The sequence below is a fragment of the Schistocerca americana genome, chromosome 2 (assembly GCF_021461395.2).
Source record: "Schistocerca americana isolate TAMUIC-IGC-003095 chromosome 2, iqSchAmer2.1, whole genome shotgun sequence".
NCBI lineage: Eukaryota > Metazoa > Arthropoda > Insecta > Orthoptera > Acrididae > Schistocerca > Schistocerca americana.
The window spans coordinates 340375749-340398814 of NC_060120.1; the positions used below are offsets into that span (position 1 = coordinate 340375749).

The 23066-nt window shown below is 36.3% G+C and overlaps 1 protein-coding gene across 2 annotated transcripts in view; it reads left to right on the plus strand.

Annotated features, from left to right (window-relative positions):
* Positions 1–23066, plus strand: part of LOC124593679 (probable multidrug resistance-associated protein lethal(2)03659) — a 283510-nt gene that overhangs the window by 212388 nt on the left and 48056 nt on the right. For both annotated transcript variants that reach the window (XM_047131975.1, XM_047131976.1), the window contains 3 exons: positions 2998–3104; positions 3207–3330; positions 17369–17539. In XM_047131975.1, the coding sequence (XP_046987931.1) occupies positions 2998–3104; positions 3207–3330; positions 17369–17539 (402 nt within the window). The remainder of the gene's footprint in view (positions 1–2997; positions 3105–3206; positions 3331–17368; positions 17540–23066) is intronic.

Sequence of the window (23066 nt, forward strand, 5' to 3'; positions counted from 1 at the left end):
TGCTGCAGTAACCTTGTATATACAACCCTCTCGATAACTTTAGCAAACACCGATGGCATAGAAATAGGTCTATAATTGTCAACATTATCCCTGTCTCCCTTTTTATAAAGTGGCTTCACTACCGAGTATATTAATCGGTCAGGAAACCGACCACTCCTAAAGGAAAAGTTACAGATATGGCTAAGTACTGAGCTAACATACGTGGAACAATACTTCAGTATTCTGCTAGATACCCCGTCATATCCATGAGAGTTCTTGGTCTTTAGTGATTTAATTATTAACTCAATCTCCCTCTTGTCAGTATCATGGAGGAGCATTTCAGGTAACAGTCTCGGAACACTTTTTTCTAAGAGCGCTATATGATTCCCTGTTGGGACTAGGTTTCTATTTAGTTCACCTGCTATATTCAGAAAGTAATTATTAAGTACTGTACATATATGCGACTTATCAGTAACACGGACATCCCCACCACGCACTGATTCTATATTCTCGACCTGTCTCTGCAGACCAGCCACTTCCTTTACGACTGACCATATGGTTTTAATTTTATCCTGAGACTTAGCTATTCTATCTGCATACCACTTACTTTTTGCCTTCCTAATAACTTTTTTAAGCACCTTACAATACTGTTTGTAATGGGCTGCTGCATTTAGATTTTGACTGTTTCTAACGTTTTGATATAATTGCCACTTTGTGCTACAAGATATTCTTATTCCTTTAGTCAGCCACCCAGGCTGCCTGTTTGTGCTAGTACCCCGTTTTGAACGTTCTAACGGAAAACAACTTTCAAAGAGCACGAGCAAAGTCTTGAGGAAAGCATTATATTTATCGTCTGCTGTATCAGCACTATAAACATCTTGCCACTCTTGTTCCTTGATAAGGTTTACAAAAGTCTGTACAGCAACTGGATCAGCTTTCCTAAGAAGTTGGTAACTATATTTAACATGTGTTGCAGCACAAAAATCTTTTAGACTTAAAATTTGTGCATCATGATCTGAAAGGCCATTCACCTTTTTGCTAACAGAATGCCCTTCTAATAATGACGAATGAACAAAAATATTGTCTATGGTTGTTCTACTGTTCCCTTGCACTCTCGTTGGAAAGAATACGGTTTGCATAAGATTATATGAATTAAGGAGGTCTACCAGCATCCTTTTCCTTGCACAATCACTTATACAATTAATATTGAAGTCACCACATATAACTAACTTTTTGTATTTCCTATAAAGTGAACCAAGAACCTCCTCTAGCTTTAGCAAAAATGTTGTGAAATCGGAGTCTGGGGATCTATAAATAACAACAGTAAGAAGTTTAGCTCCACTAAATTTAACCACACCTGCACAACATTCAAACACCTTTTCAGTGCAGTGCTTTGAAACATCAATTGACTCAAATGGGATACCGTTTTTCACATACATGGCTACTCCCCCACACCGCAAAGAGCTCCTAGAAAAGCTGCCAGCCAACCTGTATCCTGGTAAAGGAAGCCTCTGAATTATCTCCTTATTTAAGAAGTGTTCAGATATACCAATAATTTCAGAGTCAACATCTATAAGCAGTTCACTAACTTTATCTCTAATACCTTGTATATTTTGATGAAATATACTAATTCCCTCATTAATCGGATACCCAAGCTTTGTAGAAAGTGGTTTCTTTGTTAGAGAGACTTCCCTTAAGCAGGAATACCTATCAGCTGACTTCAAGCTAAAAAAGGTACAGGTATGCAACTTGCTACTCTCTAATGTGTCACCAATGGATGCTGATGTGGTAATGAGCTATGTAACTGGCAGTTCAGTTAGCAACTACTGACTGAAGGAATTCACCCTCACAAAAATGTGAGGTTGAACTTCTTAAACAGAAAAACATGCTCAATATTTAATAAATATACTATGAGGAAAATACAGTAAAAAAACTTAACTTGGCAGTTGGTAGAAGTAAATCAGCTGAGGGCTGGAGCCTGACTGACTGGCTTACTAAACAAAGGGACATGTAGTTTACTTTACAGCTTCATTGGTTTATCAGTGATAAATTATATGGTGATAGAAGTACTTGAATTAAGAGCCATTAAACCTCTTGAAAAGTAAGTAGTCCACGGAAAGAAAAAAATGTGGAAGTTGGATGCATTCTGTAGTGTTGTTAAGCTTTTACTGTTTTATTTACAAGGCTGTCATTCCTTTGCTTTATTAAAAGTCCTTTTTTTTATATATGTGTTTTGAAAAAGGCTATCCGTGCATATGAGCACCGAAGAAATCACATACAGAGACTTCTTCTTCTTCCACTTTCTTTAATTTTGACCATGTATGGACCATATAAAATAACTTCCTCATGATTTTATCTTTTTTCCTGATTTTCATCTTTCCAGTATTTATTCATTCTTCACTGTGTTCTTTTCTTCTTTCATCTGTCCATATAGCCGTGCAGCTGACCTTTTCCTGGAAACCCTCAAACTTCCTAAACCTGTTTCATAAAGTTGACCTGTCTAGAATTTCTACTTACCTTTTTTAGTTCCCTGAACCAACTGATTAGCATTTTGGGATTTTTGTCAAAATGGTCAAATTTTTTTTAGTCAGTCTTTCCGGTTTCATTCAAACCATAAAATAAAATTCTCCTTTTCCTGACAGCGTCAGATAGCTTCTCAGTTTGAGTGTAGATTTCTTCATTATTTCTTCCACACACTCCAAACTTTTCTGGGACCAAGCCTCTTCTGTAGGATCTACTGCTTCTTTTTCTCCAACTTTTCAATTTCTCCTATTTTGTTGATGATAAACATTCTGCTGCATAAAGGCACTCCAGTATGGTAACAGTGTTGTAGTGTTGGATATTTGTTTTTACTGGGAATGATTTTTACTGTAAATGTCTTTCATTAATTGATAAGTCATTTCCATTTTCTGTGCTCTATTCTTGTTTGCCTCTTTATCTAAGCAGAGACTATTATATGCTAAATTTAATCCATAGTTGAGATATATGTGTTGTTGATGACCTTCCTCTGTCTTACAGCACGCAGCCCTGTATTTTCTCATGCCACTGCATCCCTCCAAGGTCTTTCAACTATTCGTGCCTTTGGTGCTCAAAAAGTGCTGGAAAAAGAATTTGATCGTATTCAGGTAAGTGTTTCATTGTATTCAAGTAAGTGTGTTTGATATCTTTCTAAGACACCTCAATGTGATTGAGAATGTACATTAATTAATTATGTTTATGTTTTACAGGATGTAAATTCATCAGCTTATTACTTATTTATGGCTATCAGTAGAGCTTTCGGATTATGGCTGGATATAGTTTGTGTAGCGTATCTTGCTGCTGTCACATACAGCTTTCTAGTCCTGGGACAAGGTAAGCTATTCAAAAGTAGACGAAAATACTGAAATTTTAAATAATCCAATTCACTGATATAAAAAAAATAATACAACTTAATAAGGAACTTGTCTCTATTTTTATTCACATATCTTCCAATTACCATAGATTTAAATTGTAGTTGCTTAATTATTTACATCCAATGCCATTGTTAGTCATAAGTTAACTCATTACATCTGTTTACAGTTAATGTCATTGAAACTTAATCTGTAATGGTCTACTTCTTTTGTAAATGTTATAAAGCTTTGTGATACTTTTTATTATATCATTTCATCAGGCAAAAATAATAAGTCCGTACTTCTGCAGACTTCCTCTTCACTCTGTGTGAAGCCAGGTGAAATACTATTTCAAATAGAATGTGCAGGAGAAAGTTGTTATTCTATCATTTAAATTTAATATGTTAATACTTCACAAATTACTAATAATAGGGTTGTTGAAATCTGGAATTTCATCAGTGTTAGCCATTTCATATTCATACGCATTCAGAGACCACAATGTTGCACATATTATGTGTAAACATAACACTATGTAATTGCTTAGTGAGTAACGTAATATCCATCCAAATAAATTGAGTGATTGCCCAATAATGTATGGTGCTCTGATTATCTACACTATTGTAATGGTAGCAAGTGAGCAAAGGGACACTATAATTAAGATGGCCACAATGTACGTATGGGTTGTGCAGTTGGCTTTACCTTGATGTTAATTGTTCTCTGTGGAACTGGCATATTGCAGATCACTGAAAGGCAGCACTTGCAAAGCATTTGTATGCATATATTTGTATTTTACAGAACTGAATTATAAATAGTTGTTAAGAATATTTATTAACAAAAAGTTAAATACAATTTACATCTCTCCTTACATAATGAACACACAACATAGAACTGACTGATTGTTGTACACACATACATACTTATAGTCCAGTAACAAGGTTCTTTTTGCTTACAGTAAACATGGTAGAAGATTCTTATTGCTTTATCATGTGCGTATAGTTAAAGAGTATGTAGAATCCAAGTTTTTGACCTCCAAAACCTTCACGACAACTTTTAGTGGTAAAAAAACAACAAAATTTCGGTATTTTTTCATGTTTTCCCTATTACTCAGAAACTATGCATCCTAAAGACAATGTTTCCATTCCCAAAACGAAAGAGCATTAAATTTTGTGTCAAATGACCTACTTAAATGTCAAAATTAGTGCAGCTGTTTGGCTGCAATCAGTTATATTTTGGTCATTTTTACCAACTTGGCTGAAGAATTGGCCCCAGTGCCTGTGACTCAAAAATGTCTACTCCAAATGAAAACTGTCGAGTTATCAAATTTGTAGAGCATGAAATTTCATGTTACAAAAGCATCTAGTTTTTCAGTTTTAGGCACTGATAAGCATTCATACATTTGAAACCCAAAGTAAGTCAAAGGTATTCAATGGAATGAAATTTCCAGTGGTAAAACGGCCCTCTAATGAGTACACATGTGTTTTCTACATATAGCTTTTTATTTTCTTCATTCATGTGTATTTGTATTCATTTTTATCCATTCCTTAATTGGTAAGAGTGGGGTGCTAAAATGAAAACCAAGTATATGTATTTATGTGTGAGTAATTTAACAATTTTTACAACTGAACAAATAAAGGCCATGACAGTATTAAAGAAACACTATTTAATTACCAAAGATTCACATTCCATCAAATTTCAGTTCCATTGAAGTTATTTGGGACACTGTGGCAGGTCCTGGTTCAGGATCCGATCTTCAAGATCCATTGCGGCACCTTCACCAACTTCCTTGTCCTAGAACATATCTTCAATCTTTTCCTCAACCTTGTCAAGTTCAATTTCTGGGGCATTCTCACAAGATATGCCACAACAGTGTTTGCATCTTGAGGAGCAGTTCAGTCCAGATTTGTAACATCCGCTTACTGCTGTGTATCCTGTTTTGTATGCACGCAAAACCATTTTCAGTAGTGTGTGTGGTACTGCATCTTTCGGCATTGTCACGGGAAACAAGCCTGATAAGTTTTACTTCCAGCACCACTGGCATGGATCAGTTTTCTTCCCCAGTCAAGATTGTACTTGATGGTAGGATCACAGTGGGTGCCACCTTGCTGCATCTGATGTTGACTGTAGCCTTTCAAGTTTGAAAGATTTTCTCAGGGCAAACTTTACAAAGAGCTCATACCTGAGCTCATCCAAAGTCACACAGTTGGGATTTGCATACAGTGCTAACATCAGCTGTTCTGCCTGTGCTTTTATGTCTTGAGAGACTGAGAGTTTAACAAATTCAGCAACTTACGCTTTGAGGTGTAGCTGTTGCTCTATAAGGTCCAGTAATTTCTCCTTTCCTTGGGTAAAAAAGGTGAATGTGGTATCACATCCTGTAAGGGCATGGTTGAAAAGGGCAAATGCAGGATTGACATTGAAAGAATTATGGGAGTACCATGCTCTTGCTGGTTTCCTTCTTACTGGTTTATGAAAGTACAAGTTGCTGTAGTTGTTTCCTCAACATGTTAGGAGAACAAACACATCATTGTCCTCACTCACGGTTGCCACACTGTCAGAGTCAGCAATTTGGGATGTATATATTTCCACAATTAATTCTTCTTCCTGTAGCAGCTGAACACCTCTATCCTCAAATTTCCACATGACCGTCAAAATCAAGTGCTTCTTGTAGCTCTCATGTGTGAGAATCTTCTCCTGTGTGACTGCAGCATTTTTATCTTCATCAAAAATGGTATCTGATGAACATGGTCTCTTTAAATGATGTGACTTTCAGAAGACTTTGTCCTCCTTCATGAAGCATCACTTGCATAGCCATCGAATACAACTGTGATTTTGGATCTTTAGTGCTTTCTCAAGTAGGTTTCATATTTCATGCAGATGGCTCCAAACTTTTCTTTGATGTGCAAAACGACCTTTTGGAGCAAGTCACCACCATCTACCACAAAGCTTTTTCTTTTTGGTACTTCATTCTGCTGGAGAGATGTAAATGCATCATAGGGCAATGACTGTGTACCCTTATTGTGTCTGTCTTCTGTGAACAGCGACATGGGGTATGGGGAAAGTTCAAACAAGAAACAGAACTTCAAGCCCTTATCAGGAATCCTCTTCATTCCAATCTTGAGAGCTATAGTGCAGGATGCAAGTGTTATAATGTTGAGGTTGCATTGAAATGAGATGTTTTCAAAGTTCTTTCCCCTAATTCTGTTGAACCCCTTAATTCCATCCTCTAATGCCTCATGACAATTTACCAATTCATCACCAATTACTCCACTGCTTATTGACATAAGCATATTACATGTTGGAAAAGGTGGAAAGTTTTAACAGCTAGTCATTCAGTTTTATCTCTGCATGAAGTTCTTAAAGCCACATGTTGCTTGCTTGTTCCTGATGATGTAGCTTATTGACAAACATCACAGGAGGATGCCATCCCTGAAGTCCCCTTTGTGAGCAATGACTCTGGTAACCCATGTCTGTGAGTTAAACTGCTTTTCACTTTCATTGTTTTCATTAAAGTTTTCTCTGTTATCATGTCAGACCGTAGGACACACCAAAATTTATCACTTCACCTGATAGTGAAGTAGCCTTCAGTTGTAAATTTGTTTTATTCAGCAGCATCAATTCAGTCTTCCAAAGATATGTTCTCTTGTAAGTAAAGGTGAGCACTTTTGGCATACAGGAAATGACCGGTGGCATGAAAGTATGACAGCATTTTTAATGGTGTTTAAATGCTGATTCCAGTTTCCAGTACACTCAGCTTCAATGAAGTGTTTTGTGAGCATAACCATGCTGTAATATTGGACCCATAATTTAGCTATTTTTCTTCATCTTCGTACATCCACAGTTTAAATGGAGGACAGTGGGACATCATCTTGTATAAATTTATATTAAAAATGAAGAAATTCCTCCAGCTGTATTTAAGGTGTCGATTTTATTTTGGCAGCTAGTTTCAATGTTGTAACAATGTAATCTTCAGGCCCATACACTTGTTGACATCAACTTTGTGCGGCTGATACTGGAAGTCAGTGGTGAGGTATAGACGTGTTCCGTGTGGAAGGTGGGTAGTGTGGTAGGTGGGTAGTAACTTCCACATGGAACACGTCCATATCTCACCACTGACTTCTAGTGTCAGCCGCATGCATTTGACGTCAACAAGTGTATGGGCCTGAAGATGATGTTGTTGCAATGTTGAAACTAGTTGCCCAAATAAAATCGACACCTTAAATACAGCTGGAGGAATTTCTTCATTTTTAAAATAAATATATTTTTCTTCATGGTTCAATGCTGCAAATCACATTTTCGACAAGATTATCACATTTATATAATCTTCATTTTCATGACATTTGAATACTGATGGTCTGTTATGGAGAAGCAACAATTCCTCAGTTATTTTCATGTAAACTTCTTTGAACTCGATCTCCTGAAAGGTAATGTGACAATCCCATACGTATCAGTGTATGAGCTCTAACAGCTCTTGCATACACATACCCACTCAAAACTTTATCAAAACTGTTTTCAGTGAATATTGTGGACAGTAAGTTTCTGAAGCCCCTTTCCTGCCATTATTATACTGCTGCACCCCAAGAAGGGCATTAGAAGGTGAAACCACCTAATTGTACAATGATATGTTCTAAATTGCTACCTTTGCTTCTTACAATATCCATTGCCTTCAATAAAAGTGGTTGATTGAAAGTGGCAAAACATCACCTTTGAACATGTTTTATGCATTTTTTTTCAATGCTCTTAGAAGACATGTATATAGTATGTTATAAAGATTGGAGCATACTTTAAGAATGGGAGGCACATTGTTTTTTGACAAACTGACTGTCAGCAATTTGTGGCTTCCACGAATCCTTTCCACCTGGAACATCAGTGAATTTCTTCTTCTTTCCATAAAATCACACAGTCTCATATTCAGAGAGCAAGAAGCACTCAGGGTAATCAAAATTGAGATCCGTTATAATAATACTGTTTAAGCCAACATCATTTGCTTTTTGATAGGTGATTGACTGAGGAATATCAACTGTAGACAAAAATTCAAAAGTTGAATGTCTCCTTTTCCAATCAATGTTCTTGTCAGACTCCATAGCTGTGTAGAGAGTCACTGACATTATTCCTCCCATGGAATGGAAAGCGTTCACCCCATCAATGATGTTAAAATCAGTGTTATTGAAGATGCACTGGATGAATCCTTCACAGGTTGTAAGTTACTAACTTACGATGTTCTGCGATTTTCCTATCCTTACTGGATTTTTCTGTTTCACTTTAACCACATCACCATCTGCCAAATTGCCATCACATATTAAAACACACATCTGTACAATCTGGAGCAAAAGTAAACCGAAATGAAGAAATGAGAATTTTGCAAGACACAAGGAGTTTTGAACGCTCCCCTCTCACAACAAAGGAGGACTGGGCATGGTGAACAATGGAAGCAATAACAAAGGAATAGAGTGGATGGCAGCCTCAGCTGTTTACAACATGTTAATCGAGGGAGATCTACAAATACCTTTACACTTGAAGATGGGACAGATTAATTGTTCTTTGTTCTTAATTTGTCTGTGGATCATTTCTTACAATGATATTGGGTGCGTCATGTTTACATAAAGCTTACATATACATAGCGAAAATACAGTGATATATATCACTTTGTGTATGATTGCATTTATAAGCTGACTGTCACATATATTTTCTAGTTGCAAAAAGACAGTAAATATACATATATTTTATAGAATATTCACAAAAAATGCCATCAAAAGTACATTATAAAAGGCACCAAAGATAATATAGCTCATTTTTCTGTAATTCCTTGGCCTTCACTCAGCACTGCCAAGAAAAACAGAGAAAAAGTAGAGAACAGCAGCAGCAGTGTTTTGACAGGAAATATTAATGTCTTTCTATTGGAAATTTCATTTCATTGGATATCTTTGATTTACAAAAAACAACAAAATGGAATTACAGAACAAACAATTTTACTAACCAAAAAGAAAAAGCATCCCTGGTGGAATGAGGTCTGTGAGAAAGCACTACAGAAAAGAGCCAGAACTTGGGAGAAATACAACTCAACCAAAAGGCCAACTGACTGGGAGCAGTTCAAAACGCAAAGACGTGAAACGACGAAAATCATTAAAAGTGAACGAAGGAAATATGACACACAACAAATACAGAAAATACAAGATGAATTTTCTAAGAATAATACACGCAATTTCTTTCAAACATTCAGAACTACAATAACAAGATATAAACCACCGACACTCTGCTTCAAAGATGAAAAAGGAAATCTGATCACCAGCGTGGAACAAAATTGCCAACACCTAGCGAACTACTTTGAAACGCTGCTAAGCTGCAAAAGACCTGATGAAACCTTGACATTTGAGAAGCCTAAGAATAAGCTACCAGACTCTGAACCACCTAATAAAGAAGAAATTAAAGAGATCTTGAAAGGATTGAAAAACAATAAAGCATCTGGTAAAGATTCGTTAGTCGCGGAACTACTGAAATACGCAGGAGAAAACTTAATAAATAATTTCGAGGCGCTGTTTGAAGAGATTTGGAATACAGAGAAGATTCCGGAGGAATGGAAGACAGCATTGATTCATCCGTTACATAAGAAGGGTGCCAAGACAAATGCAAATAACTACAGAGGTATCTCATTGTTATCAGTGGCCTATAAGATCCTATCCAAGGCACTACAAAACAGGATTGAAAATCAGGTAGAGAAAGAACTGGGTGAATATCAGGCTGGGTTTAGAAAAGGAAGATCATGCAGTGAACAGATTTTCAGTCTACTCTCCATAATACAACTTCGCGCACGCACATCGAAAAATCTAGTAATTACATTCATAGACTTCAAAAAAGCATATGATTCTATTGATAGACCAACTCTGATTAACACATTAGAAGAATTTGGGATTGATGATAAAAGCAGAAGTCTAATCCAGGAAACCCTTACGGGAACAAAATCGCAAGTGAAGTTTTTGGGTAGATTGTCACAGCCGTTTGTAATTGGAACAGGTGTTAGACAAGGGGATGGGCTCTCCCCGCTGTTGTTTAACATTGTCCTTGAAAAAGTGGTCAGGGAATGGAGAAAGAAGATGGCAGAAGCTGGAGTGAAAAATGGGATAACGTTAGGAAGAAATAAAACAAAAATTGAATGTCTGGCATTTGCTGATGACATGGCAATATTGGCAGATGACATCGAAACAGCAAAGATTCAGATAGAAATGCTGCATGAGATCGCTGAGAAGACAGGTCTACAAATATCGTATGAAAAGACAGAACTGATGATACAGGACAAAACAGACCCAACACAGACATTGCAAACTAAATATGGAATAATTAAGAGAGTTCATAAATTTAAGTATCTAGGGGAATGGATTACGCCGACAGGGTTACCAAATGTTTCACTACAGGAAAGAGCAATAAAGATGGTAACGGCGTACCAGCTATGCCGAAATGTATACAATAAAAAGTCGATCTCCATCAATGCCAAGCTCAGGCACTACAATGCGGTAATAAAACCAGAAAGTTTGTATGCGATTGAATGCATCCCACTGAACAGAAAACGTCTGTTGGAGAAATTGGAAATAAAAGAGAGAAAAATACTGAGAAAGATCTTAGGACCTAAAAAGGATGGACAGGATTATAAATTGCGATCCAATAAAGAGTTATATGAGAAAATTGAAAAACTGACAACATCCTTTAAAAAGAGAAGACTGAGTTTCTATGGGCATGTCAAAAGAATGGCACCAGAAAGAACGGCAAAGAAAATCCTGGAATACATGGAAAGCAGAAAGACACAAATTAACTGGCTGAAAGAAGTAAAAGAAGACATTGCAGAAATGAACATTATACCAGAGACAGTTTACAACAGAATGGAATATAGGAATGCCATCAACAAAATACAGGGATTCAAAGACCGAACGCAATCAAAGAAGACGGGAACAACCTGGTCGCAAGAACGTAAAGAAGCCCACTCAGAAAAAATGAAGAAGTACTGGGAAGAACGCAAGAAAAAGCACAAGAAATGACTGATGCTTAGCGTAGTCCAAAGTTGACTGTAACGAATAATAATAATAATAAAATGGAATTACTTTGATTTTCAAATATATGAACACATAATAGTGCGTAAAACTGAAAAACTGTATACTTTTGTAACATGAAATTTCATGCTCTACAGCTTTGATAACTCGACAGTTTTCATTTGGAGTAGCCATTTTTAAGTTACAGGCACTGCAGCAAACTCTTTAGCCAAGTAGGTAAAAATGACTGAAATGTGATAACTGATTGTGGGCAAACAGCTGCACCAATTTCGACATTTAAGTAGTTCATTTGACACAAAATTTAGTGCTCTTTCTTTTTAGTAATGAAAACATTTCCTTTAGAATGCATAGTTTCTAAGTAAGAGGCAAAAATCTGAAAAAAAAAAAATAACAAAATTTCGTGGTTTTTTGCCCACAAGAAGTTGTCGTGAGGGTTTTGCAGGTCTAAAATTTGGATTCTACACACTATCAATTATATACTCAAGATAGAAAATAAAATGTGCTACCTCATTTTTTGCAAGGAAACAGTTTTTTTGTGATGTAATTACTGGACTATTATTTTCAAGAGCCCTCATGACACTGTTGATACAATTGACATAAATATTCCACATTTCCTTACATTTATATTGCAATCAAATCACATTCAATATTTATCAAAACTTTACAGATTTATCCTTGCTCAAAGATTTGGTAAAAATATCTGCTACATTGTTTTCTGAATTTACTTTACAGTAGTCTGTAATTCCATTCCTATAGCATTCATTCACAAAATCATAATGTACTTCAATATACTTTGATTTTTTTGTAAAGTTAACATATCTAGCAATATTGGCTGTCCCTGAGTTGTCTTCATATACTTTAACAGCCTCATCAGGCTTTGCAACAAAAATATTCGAAAATCCAGAACTGATGTAACCTCTGTGGCAGCTTCTTACAATGCTATATACTCAGCACATGCAGAATATTTTGTGACACCTCTTTGTTTCTTAGATTTACGAATAATCTAATTCTGTAGCCTGATATGGACTTTATGATCTGTGAAATGACCTGCCCAGTGTGCATCTACAAATCAATCTAAGAGCTCAATACTTTAAGTCCTTCCATATGTTAAGTACAAATCTTTTGTTAAATATAAATATTTCAATATTCACAAAGCATATTTAAAGTGAGTATCATTGTAACATTTTGAAATCTATTCAAGCAATTTACACTGTAACTTATATCTGGTCATGTTCCTTAAGTAATGTACATTAGGTCACCTGTCAAGTTCCTGTACTTAATATCGTGATTTGAAAACTGCTATATATTTTAGCTTTCAGCCAAAATGCCCTCTTCTGAAGTAGAAAACACACACAATCATACAAGCAAGACTCATGCAAACATGAATAATACTCTGGCCACTGTGGCCACAGACAGTGGTCATATGTGTGAGTGTTAATGTGTTTGTGTTTACTACAGAACAAGACCTTTTGGCTGAAGCTAAAATGTGAAGCAGTCTCTTCATTGGGCCTACCTGTGACTCAACATCTCCTTTACATAATGGGTAGCAGTCTGTCCTTTTCATAATACTGCTGTAACTCCATCATGGACTTTCCACTGTTTAATATCAAGACTTGCATCTTGTGCTGGTTGTAATCTAAAATTAATTTCCATTGGCATGCTGCACAACTTTGAATGTTAAATCTGATATTTTTTAGCTATAGGTTCAATATAGCTTTCCTGGCAAAGATCCGTTACATTCTTTGTATAGTTGTACCCAATGCTTACCACAGGATAATTCTTTGCTTCACCTAAGCCTGCCATTCAAAATCGCTTGGACAACAGATTCTTTGCTTCTTGTATTTCCCTGTAACTTTTACCACAGATTAAGAATCATCAACAAACACAGTTATATAGCTCATATAATTTGCGGTCATCAGTATCTACGGGCAGTAATTATATTTACTTCTTTTGAAGCCTAGACTTTTTAAAATCTCATCCAAACTATCATACCATGCTCTGTGACTTTATCTCAAACCATATAACACATTAAGTAACTTACAAACTCTGCCTATTTCATCCTTGTATACTGGAGGTCGCATTACACATATTTCTGAAAAAATTTTGCTATTTAAAAATGTGGTCTGTACGTTCATTTGTTCCACAATCAAGCCCTTTTGACAACAGTATGACAACAAAAGTTTCAATTTTTCAATGTTTGTGGTATAGCAACTGGTGAATCAATATCATACACAACAAATCTTAATTTACAAGTGTTATCAGATTTTTTTGTAAAAATCCAGTTTACAGCAAGAACATTTATATTCACTGTCTTGATTACTAGTTCCAAAGTTTTGTTTTTATTTGAGCGGTCAATTTCTGTATCCATTGCTTGCTTCGAACATTTGGACTCATTACTATTCAATGCTTCCTCAAAATTTTCTGAGCTGTCAGCACTACAGAATTTACATAAATGATGTTACTCATGACATAATCATTAAATTTGTCAAGCACTCTAAGTTCTCTAGTTGACCTTGTCAACTTAAATTCTTGTTCTTGTTTATGATTGCTTGAACACTCTTTGATACTCTTTTCTTCCATATGTTCATTTACAGGTTCATTTTTTATGCTTTTTCACTCAGAATCACTAAAAGTATTGCACTGTGAATCAGAGCCCTTTAGATCAATTCATGTGACAACCACTTCCACAATATCAACATGTCTGCTAATGATAACTTTGTGTTAATAAATACTCTGTATCCAACTTCACAGTAGCCTGTTAAAATTCCCAAGTCTGCTTTATAATCCCACTTTGAATTTCTCAACTGTTCTGGTACACTTATAAAATTCTACTTCCATACATCTTTAAATGTTTAACATTAGGTTTCTTCCCAACCAATATTTCATAAGGAGTTTTTCTTCAAATAATATTACCTAAAGTTCTGGTTTCAAGATATTCAACTGCACAAACTACATCATGCCAAATCTCTTACATATTATTGCTTCAGCAAACAGTCATTTTCACACATCCCTAATTGTCCTGTTGTATCTTTCAGCTGTACTATTTAATTCATATACATAGGGAGGGCACACATTTAAGATGATTCCTTTGTGTCTTAGAAATTGATAATATCTGAATTTCAATATTACTATCCATTGTCATATCTCAATTTCTTAATAGTTTTACCATTTAGATTTTTAGTTTAATTAACAGATCACACAAAACAATTATAAACTTGATTTTTAGATTTGATAGTATAGACTCTAGCTGCTTTATAGTAATCATCAATATAAGTGGTGAAATATCTTTCCCCATAGCAAACTGTGAGTTGAGTGAGGCATTCAAATCAGCATGAATAAGCTCTAATATTTCTTTTGCTTTGCTTCTATTGTTTTCAATGGGTAAATTGTGCATTTTATTTTCAACACAAAATTTACACCTCATAAACTCTGGTTCTAAATATGTTGGCAATCCATCTGCTAACTGATCCTTACATAACACATTCAGATCACTAAAATTTAAATGTCCAAGTCTACATTGCCATTCCTTTACTGACACACTATCCTTACTATCACACTATTTACAGTTATCTCTCTCTTATAAATTCTACTTCTCATTTAGTACAGCCTATCTTCTTTCAATGCAACCATAAAATATGTATTGCCTTCATCAAAAACTTTTGATGTATTGCTTATAGATATAATGTAATGTTTCTCTTTTACTTTAGCATAGGTAATCAAATTTCTCCATGTATTTGACATAATATAAATTTTTCATTTCAGTTGGAATCATGTCAGCATCAACTGTAAAGTAACTAATTAGATTTTATTCCATCTGAAATTGGTACATTCACAGGCTCTTTTAAAGTTTGCATTAAAAAAAATCAAGTCCCCAATATGCCTCATAGATTCTGGCAAGGTTCTTAACATCTAGTTTAGCTTCTCCATCTTTTTTGTACCTGCTGATTTTAATTTGTTCACTTTTTTCCCAAAAATGCTGACGGACATTGCCATGTCAATATACTCTTTTAACCTCAGCTTGTCCAATTTGTTCCTGCACACACCGAGCGAGGTGGCGCAGTGGTTAGCACACTGGACTCACATTCGGGAGGACAACAGTTCAATTCCGCGTGCAGCCATCCTGATGTAGGTTTTCCGTGATTTCCCTAAATCGCTCCAGGCAAATCCCGGGATGGTTCCTTTCAAAGGGCATGGCCGATTTCCTTCCCCATCCTTCCCTAATCCGATGAGACTGATGACCTCGCTGTCTGGTCTCCTCCCCCACAACAACCCAACCCAACCTCCTGCACACAGATTTCAGTACTGTTGAGTATAATTCATCAGACTTGCTCATTATCTCAAATGCAGTTTCCTGATCGCTCATGAATTCTAGATGCTTGTTCCAAATTGCTCCATATATGCAGTTCATTGTGATCAGATTTTCTCGGCCCCAAGTTCTGACATTGTCCTTGCTGATTTTTCCTCTTGAAGTCACAGTATAGCATTTCTTCATTTTCAGATACGTTTCCACTTGCCAATTCCAGTTCCTATAGTTTCCTTCATCAGACAATGGTAGCTTGTCACAAAGCACACTTTTTGAATAACAGCCTTCCTTTCAGTGCAGCCCAATCACTTTTTTTCCAAATAACGATATTCTTTTTAATTAATAGCTGTGAACTGCTACCACATTAAGAATATTTTTAGTGAAAAGTTGAATACAATTTACATCTCTCTTTACACAGTGAACCCCTCACAGCACAGAGCTGATCGACTTTTGTACATACATATACACTCATCGTTGAGAGCCCTCTCAACACTGTCGATACTAGCAATATGAATGTGCCACATTACACCAAGAGTGCAGAAAAGGCAGCTGCCTTCTTCTTCACTGCCTAGAAAACTGTCACAAATCAGAAGAATCCTGACTGTGGAGACAGTTTACTTTTCCTTTACTACTGAATAATTCTTCAGATTTTGGAATAATTTGTGTTGTTTAGTTTGCCATATGTTTCATAGACACTAGTGCCTGACATTGCTAGTGGGAAATACTTTCTCATAACATTCCAAAAAATTAACTTTCATTCTAGAGCTGTCAGTTTGGATTTGCTATATTTGAATGGGGATTAGTACCTTGTCAGTTTTTCTTGATTTTATATTTGGTTTAAATCAAACTGTAGATGTTGCCTGTAACATTAGCATCTGAATGCTGTTTATTCTTAGACTTCCATTCCTTTAATCAAACCTGCTGTTATGTTTGTGAGTTACTGTGGCATCTCTGAATAAATGAGCACGGTGACTGTCAACATTAACGAGAACTTGTATGTCAAAAAATCATCACCACTTCCCACATTTTCAGCCACAGACTACACTTACATAATACTTTTAATTTTACATATGTGTTGGAGGTAGTTACATGATTAATTTTTTTTACAGGAAAATTTGCAACTGTTTAAAATTACAAGGTAATGGTCATAGAATGAAGTGGGACACTGATGAGGTGCTAGGATTCTGATTAAACACTCGCCTGAAATGGCCATCTAAATTAAATTTTTCATGGTTCCTCTAAATCAGTTCAGTTGAGCATCATGCACACTCTCCAACAAGTTTACATATGATATATTCCCACATCCTGCACAACCTGAACTAGTGTCATATCTATAATAACCCAATATCCAATACGATTATACCTCCAACCAAGAAAAAGAAAACTGAAGTTATTTACTGGGCTGGTGATCTGCAATACATATAAAGATTACTCACACACCTTATCGTTTTGCCTAGGTAATTCTAATTCCATATGCTGTAGAAAATGCTCATAAACTGCATTAAAATAATGAATGTTCATTTGTCCAGAAAACTGTCGCAAAATGGAAAGTACTCCTTTTGGATAGATAATTATACTAAATGGGGTATCATTTTACCTAAGGAACATTTATAAGTAATGCTAAGTGACAATTTTTTTTTTAATTCTACAATCATAATTCCTGTAATTGAATGTTCTTGCAGATATGTTTGGTGGTAGTGTGGGCTTGGCAATCACTCAGTCTCTCAATCTAATGGGAATGTTCCAGTGGGGAATACGTCAATCAGCTGAGCTTATAAACCAGATGACAGGTGTAGAACGTGTCTTAGAGTTTGCTGGTTTGAAGCCAGAACCATCTCTTGAATCATCTTCTGGTAAGTTTATTTATAAAAAGTTCAGTAACAGTATGACAAAGTGGATAGTTCATGTAGAGTCCCGAAATGAGTACCAGTTATGAGAACAGCACTGTGAACAAGAGCTAACACTTGATTCTAAAAGCATATTTATTGAGCACACACACAAGTAAAGATTGAGCTTCTGATCCATTCCTTGCTATGTTTATTACAGGAATCATAGCAATAAACAAATTAGCAAACCACTGACTTTGCATTCACTTGCATAATACATAGAAATTAGTATGAGCAAGTGCAGGTAGAATAATCGAAGTTTATGATTTCTACTGAACTTTGTGGTCATCAGAAGTGTTGTTTGGCTGTTTGTCTAAGATGGTAGGTTCTCCTTCCTGCAAGACATTGGTAGGTTGTAACTTGAAGTTGAAATGATATTATGATTTTCAGGTTACTTTCTTCAGATAAAGTTTCTAATGGACACCAAACATGTTTTAACATCACATAACACACACTTATCTTTGCAGCATCTAAGTTCTACTAAACAGATACTTCAAACTAAAACATTCTGTCTCCATAGAGCACCAATGATGGACCAATTTACTCCATCTCAGCACGACAGATAGACTCCAACTAGTTGTTGACAATTCCAAAGATATACAAAATATATGAAATTGTTATTGTAATAAACATGGCAAAAATGTTTTTGTGGCGAAGTTTGGGATGAGTAGTGTAGTTAAACACAAGAAAAAATACCACAGCATAAAAAAATATCTTCCACAACTTTTGTACGTATCTTGGGTAATCTGGGGTGCTGCTTCTAAATGCTGTTGTAGGTTCATTTTGATGTTACTGCATCATCACATGGAAATTATGTAATGATCCAAATAAGGTTTTGTGCTTCAAGTGTACGAATGATTTTATTTCGCATGATAAATGTTCAGCAGCGAACGCACATCATATAACTTACAAAGACTGACTACATGCTGTTGATACAAAATTCAGTTTAAGACTGAAGCTCAGCGGCATACAAATTGCCTCTCTTTATATATTTTTAAACAATTTCTGTCATTGTTACATACTGAATTTTGCCTTTATACAATTAAAGTTTTTTTTTGTATATCTTCCCAAATTACATAGAAATTTATGTGGAATAAAAGTGAATAATTTCATACAAAGCAGCAATATACTTCGTTAATTTGCATACACTATTTAACTGACTTAAAGAAAAATCATGCTATCATTTTCAGGCAAACAGAGTGATTAGTTTTATTCAATGAAAGGCCTAGATGAAACTAATTAATTTTTGTATGTTTAAAATTTTACATTTCTATATGGTCATAATTACAATTCTATTAACTAACATCGATTAAAACATGAGTATGTATGATTCTGACTGAAAAATCATTGTCTCATATTTTTATTAGGGATTCAAACAATTTCTGGTTTCAAAACATAAAATAGATACTGGTTCAGTCAATGAAAAGTAGCCTTCAAGAAACACTGATTAATATTCGCCTAACAGAGGCTGCATAACTCAAGCTCAGAGACACTACCTGTAAGTTCATAACAAAATATTAGGTGTTTGGGATTCCGTCTACTTGCATTAAAGTTTAAAGTTCACATAATTCTACTTTATTGCCTCTAAAACAAATTTAAATGGATATCAAATATGCAATTATTTTCAGAAAACTATTATCATTGCAAGTTCACTGTTATACTGTTTGGCTAGAAGTCTTCACACGTAAAGCAGCCAGAATTTATATGTTGAACCTGAATAAATTTCATGATGTAAATAGTCACTGACCCACAGATGTTGCAACTTACTACATTAGGTTGTTCAATGATCATCATAATATTCTGTAAAGTTCATGAGACATGCCACGTGGAGTTGTCAACGGATCAAAAATTTTACAAATAGCTTCCAAACTAATTCACATATAAACCTCAAAATTTCACTGAATGATTTGAAACTGTAGTCACTTCACATTTATGGTAAAAGAATTGAAAGGCAGCTACTGAGCAACTCCCTTACTCCCTAAACTACAGCACAATGCTCTACATTAAGTGCAGGAAGCAATTAATTCTCATCGGCTGATGATCTGAAGGGCCAATCAGAAAAATTCCTGCTTCCAATTAACCAAAGTAATCCTTAACTCATCCAGTGGTATATTGCAGAAAGTAAATAAGGAAGAACTTCTAAATTTATGAAACCAAATTCAAATAAGAACAAAAGAAGGCCCAAATTACTCTCAGAAATAAAATATTAATTCATTTAACTTCTAGCTTTCATTATGGCTGGCTTTATACAAAAGCATGGTCACTGTACCTATCATATGTCACATGATTCACAATTGCACAAGATTTTCCCATGCATACTTTTACATAGATTTCAATGAAATAAAACATCCACACTTCACGTATGTCCTCCATACACATTCTCACTGTTTCCAAAACACTTAACACAGCTCAATATAATTAAATAATATTCTGGTTATAGAATTAGATGAGATTATATTACAATTTCTAGTTGTGTTCCATAGTACAAGAAAAGTTATTATGTCTTTTAGGTAAACTTTTATATTACTAAAAGTATAATATATAATGGTCTGACATAAACTGTATATGAAATATGAAATTAATTGAAGAAAAATTAAATTTATAGGGAACTGATCATACATCAGATCAGTTCAGAGCCCAAATGCACAATGCCAGCTGCATGTATGCTGGAATTTTTTATATGGAAAAGAAATAAAAGAATAATGTGGTACATCACAGGCTGTCACAGTTTAACACCACTACAGAGGAAAGTTATAGACACATCTGAGCCAAAAATTTAAAGTTTCTGTGGAGCACTGGTACACAATTAAGGGGTTTTGAAAAAGTGACAATACTCCCCACCCCAGATTTTTTAAAGAACAAAATGCCATTTATGAAACAGCTTCAAATGTCTGATTACTTTAAAATTGAGCTAATGTGTTAAATATTTGATGTTACATATGTAAGCGAGAAAAACTTTAGAAAATGTCTGAATTATGTTTAATCGTTTGGTAGAAGTCACTAAGTATCCTCATTATCAAACACTGGATGAGTATAGCCAGGGTAATCTGCACTTTGCTTTCAGCAAAAGCTAGTTTTTAACGAATTTCAGTGTTTATGATGTAATATCTCCTGAACTATGCGTTATATAATGATGCAGGTACATGCAGTTGTGTATGTTGATACTGCCTGTAGAATGTTTTCAGAATAGACGCTCAAATGCCTCCCGGCCCACAAGAAGGCAAACGATTCAGAAGCGGAATTACCCCATGTAGATGGTGAGAGTGTGCCACTTCAATATAGAAGGCTACACAAGGACGAAAGGAGAAATCCTTGAAAAAATTGTAACAAGAGAAAGAGTAAGTGTCATACTCTTGCAGGAGACACACCTGACGGATGAAAACATTGAACGATTATGCATACCAGGATTCACCAATGTGGGATACTCAGGACACGACAAACATGGTATGGCGACCCAGGTGAAAAATGAACTTCTAGGAAACCTTGAGAACAATGTGGAATCGGTTCTACACGCAATAGGCATTAAACTGGGAGAGATGACAATCTACAATGTCTACAAACCACCTTCGCGGCAATGGCCTATAGGAATCTTACCGCAGGCTAATCATCCAGCAATCTATGCCGGCGACTTTAATTCCCAGCACACCTGATGGGTATATCAGAGATCCACTCCAGAAGGCGTTGGACTAAGTGACTGGGCTGACAACCGGGACCTACGCCTCCTGTTTGATCCTAAGGACAGAGCATTCTTCAATTCAAAAGTATGGGGCACAAAGACGACATCTGACCTGACCTTTGTCACACATGGCGCAATGGGCGTACCAATGCAAGCTACAAGAAGAGTCCTCGAAGCTTTCCCACGGAGCCAACACCTCTCGATTATTGTGGAGATTGGCCTTTCCATCCCGATCATAAAGAGCCCCCCGATTCCACGGTGGAATCTGAGAAAAGCAGACTGGGGGAAATATAAATCTTTTATTGACAAGACAATAAATCGAATACCACCAAGTCCAGAGAACTACCAAAGGTTTGTAAACCTGATATATAAAGGGGTCCTAAAGGCTATTCTCCGAGGGGCCCGGAGGGAATACATTCCTTGCTGGTCAGAGGAGTGCGAGTCATTGTTAGAGCAGTATGAGAGGAGTGGGGAGGATGAGACTGCGGAACGACTGATCAACACTATGAATGAGGAATGTAGGAACAGGTGGAAGATGGCAATGGAGAATCTGGACTTTATCCATTCTAGCAGGAAGAGCTGGGGTTTGCTACGGAAACTGGGTGGTGCCACAACACCACGAAGATCGGCCACGGGTGTGGGCCCATCTGAAATAGCGACTGCCATGAAACAGACCTCCAAAATACGCCTGAAGACTGAGGAGAAGAAAAGGATCTCCAGGAACCTAACCAAGGAATTAGCCAATAATCCATCTAATCTAGATATTGTCAAAGCAGTAGACGTTGAGGAGATTACCCAGGCCCTAACACTAATGAAAACAGGGAAAGCAGCCGGACCCGACGAAATCCTCCCAGAATTTCTGAGGGAGCTGGGACCCATTGGGAGGAAATGGATGGCCAAGCTCTTCACGGAATGCATTAAATCAGGTGCACTCCCGAAGCTATGGAAAGAAGCTAAGATAATAGCGGTACTGAAAACAGGGAAGGATGGAGATAATCCAAAGAACTATAGACCGATCTCACTGCTTTGTACCTCTTACAAACTATTTGAGAGAATATTACTGGCCAGACTAGCGCCATACATTGAGGCGAACCTCCTGGACTATCAAGCAGGGTTCCGTGTGGGAAGGAACTGCTGTGAACAAGTTCTGTCCCTTACAACATATATAGAACATCAGCCTATGACACTGTCTGGACCGAAGGACTACTGCTCAAGCTTACTCGAATTATCAAATGCAATCATACGTACACATTACTAAAAAATATGCTGACAGGCAGGAAGATCAAGGTCTATCTCCATGGAAAGAGCAGCAAAAGCATGGTCATAAACAATGGCCTGCCGCAGGGGTCAGCCCTGGCGCCGACCCTTTTTAATTTATACATATCTGATATGCTGAGCACCAGGTCGCGTAAATTTGCGTATGCGGATGATCTGGCCATCGCATACCAAACCAAAAATTTCGAAGATCTTGAAAAAACATTGAATGCGGACCTTGAAGCGCTGAACACCTACTACCTTAAGTGGCATTTGCGTCCCAACCCCAATAAAACGACCAGTACCATAATGCACCTTAATAACAGAGCTTCAAGCAGGAAACTACAGCTTTCCCTGAATGACTGACATATCAGACATGAGGATAAGCCCAAATATCTGGGAGTAAAATTAGACTGCACACTAACGTTCAGCTCCCATCTGGAAGACACCAAACAGAAATTAAAATCTCGAAATGCCATTATGTCTGAACTGGCCGAAACATCATGGGGGTGTGGAGCTAATACACTAAGGATGTCAGCATTAGCCCTCGTGTACAGCGTGGCT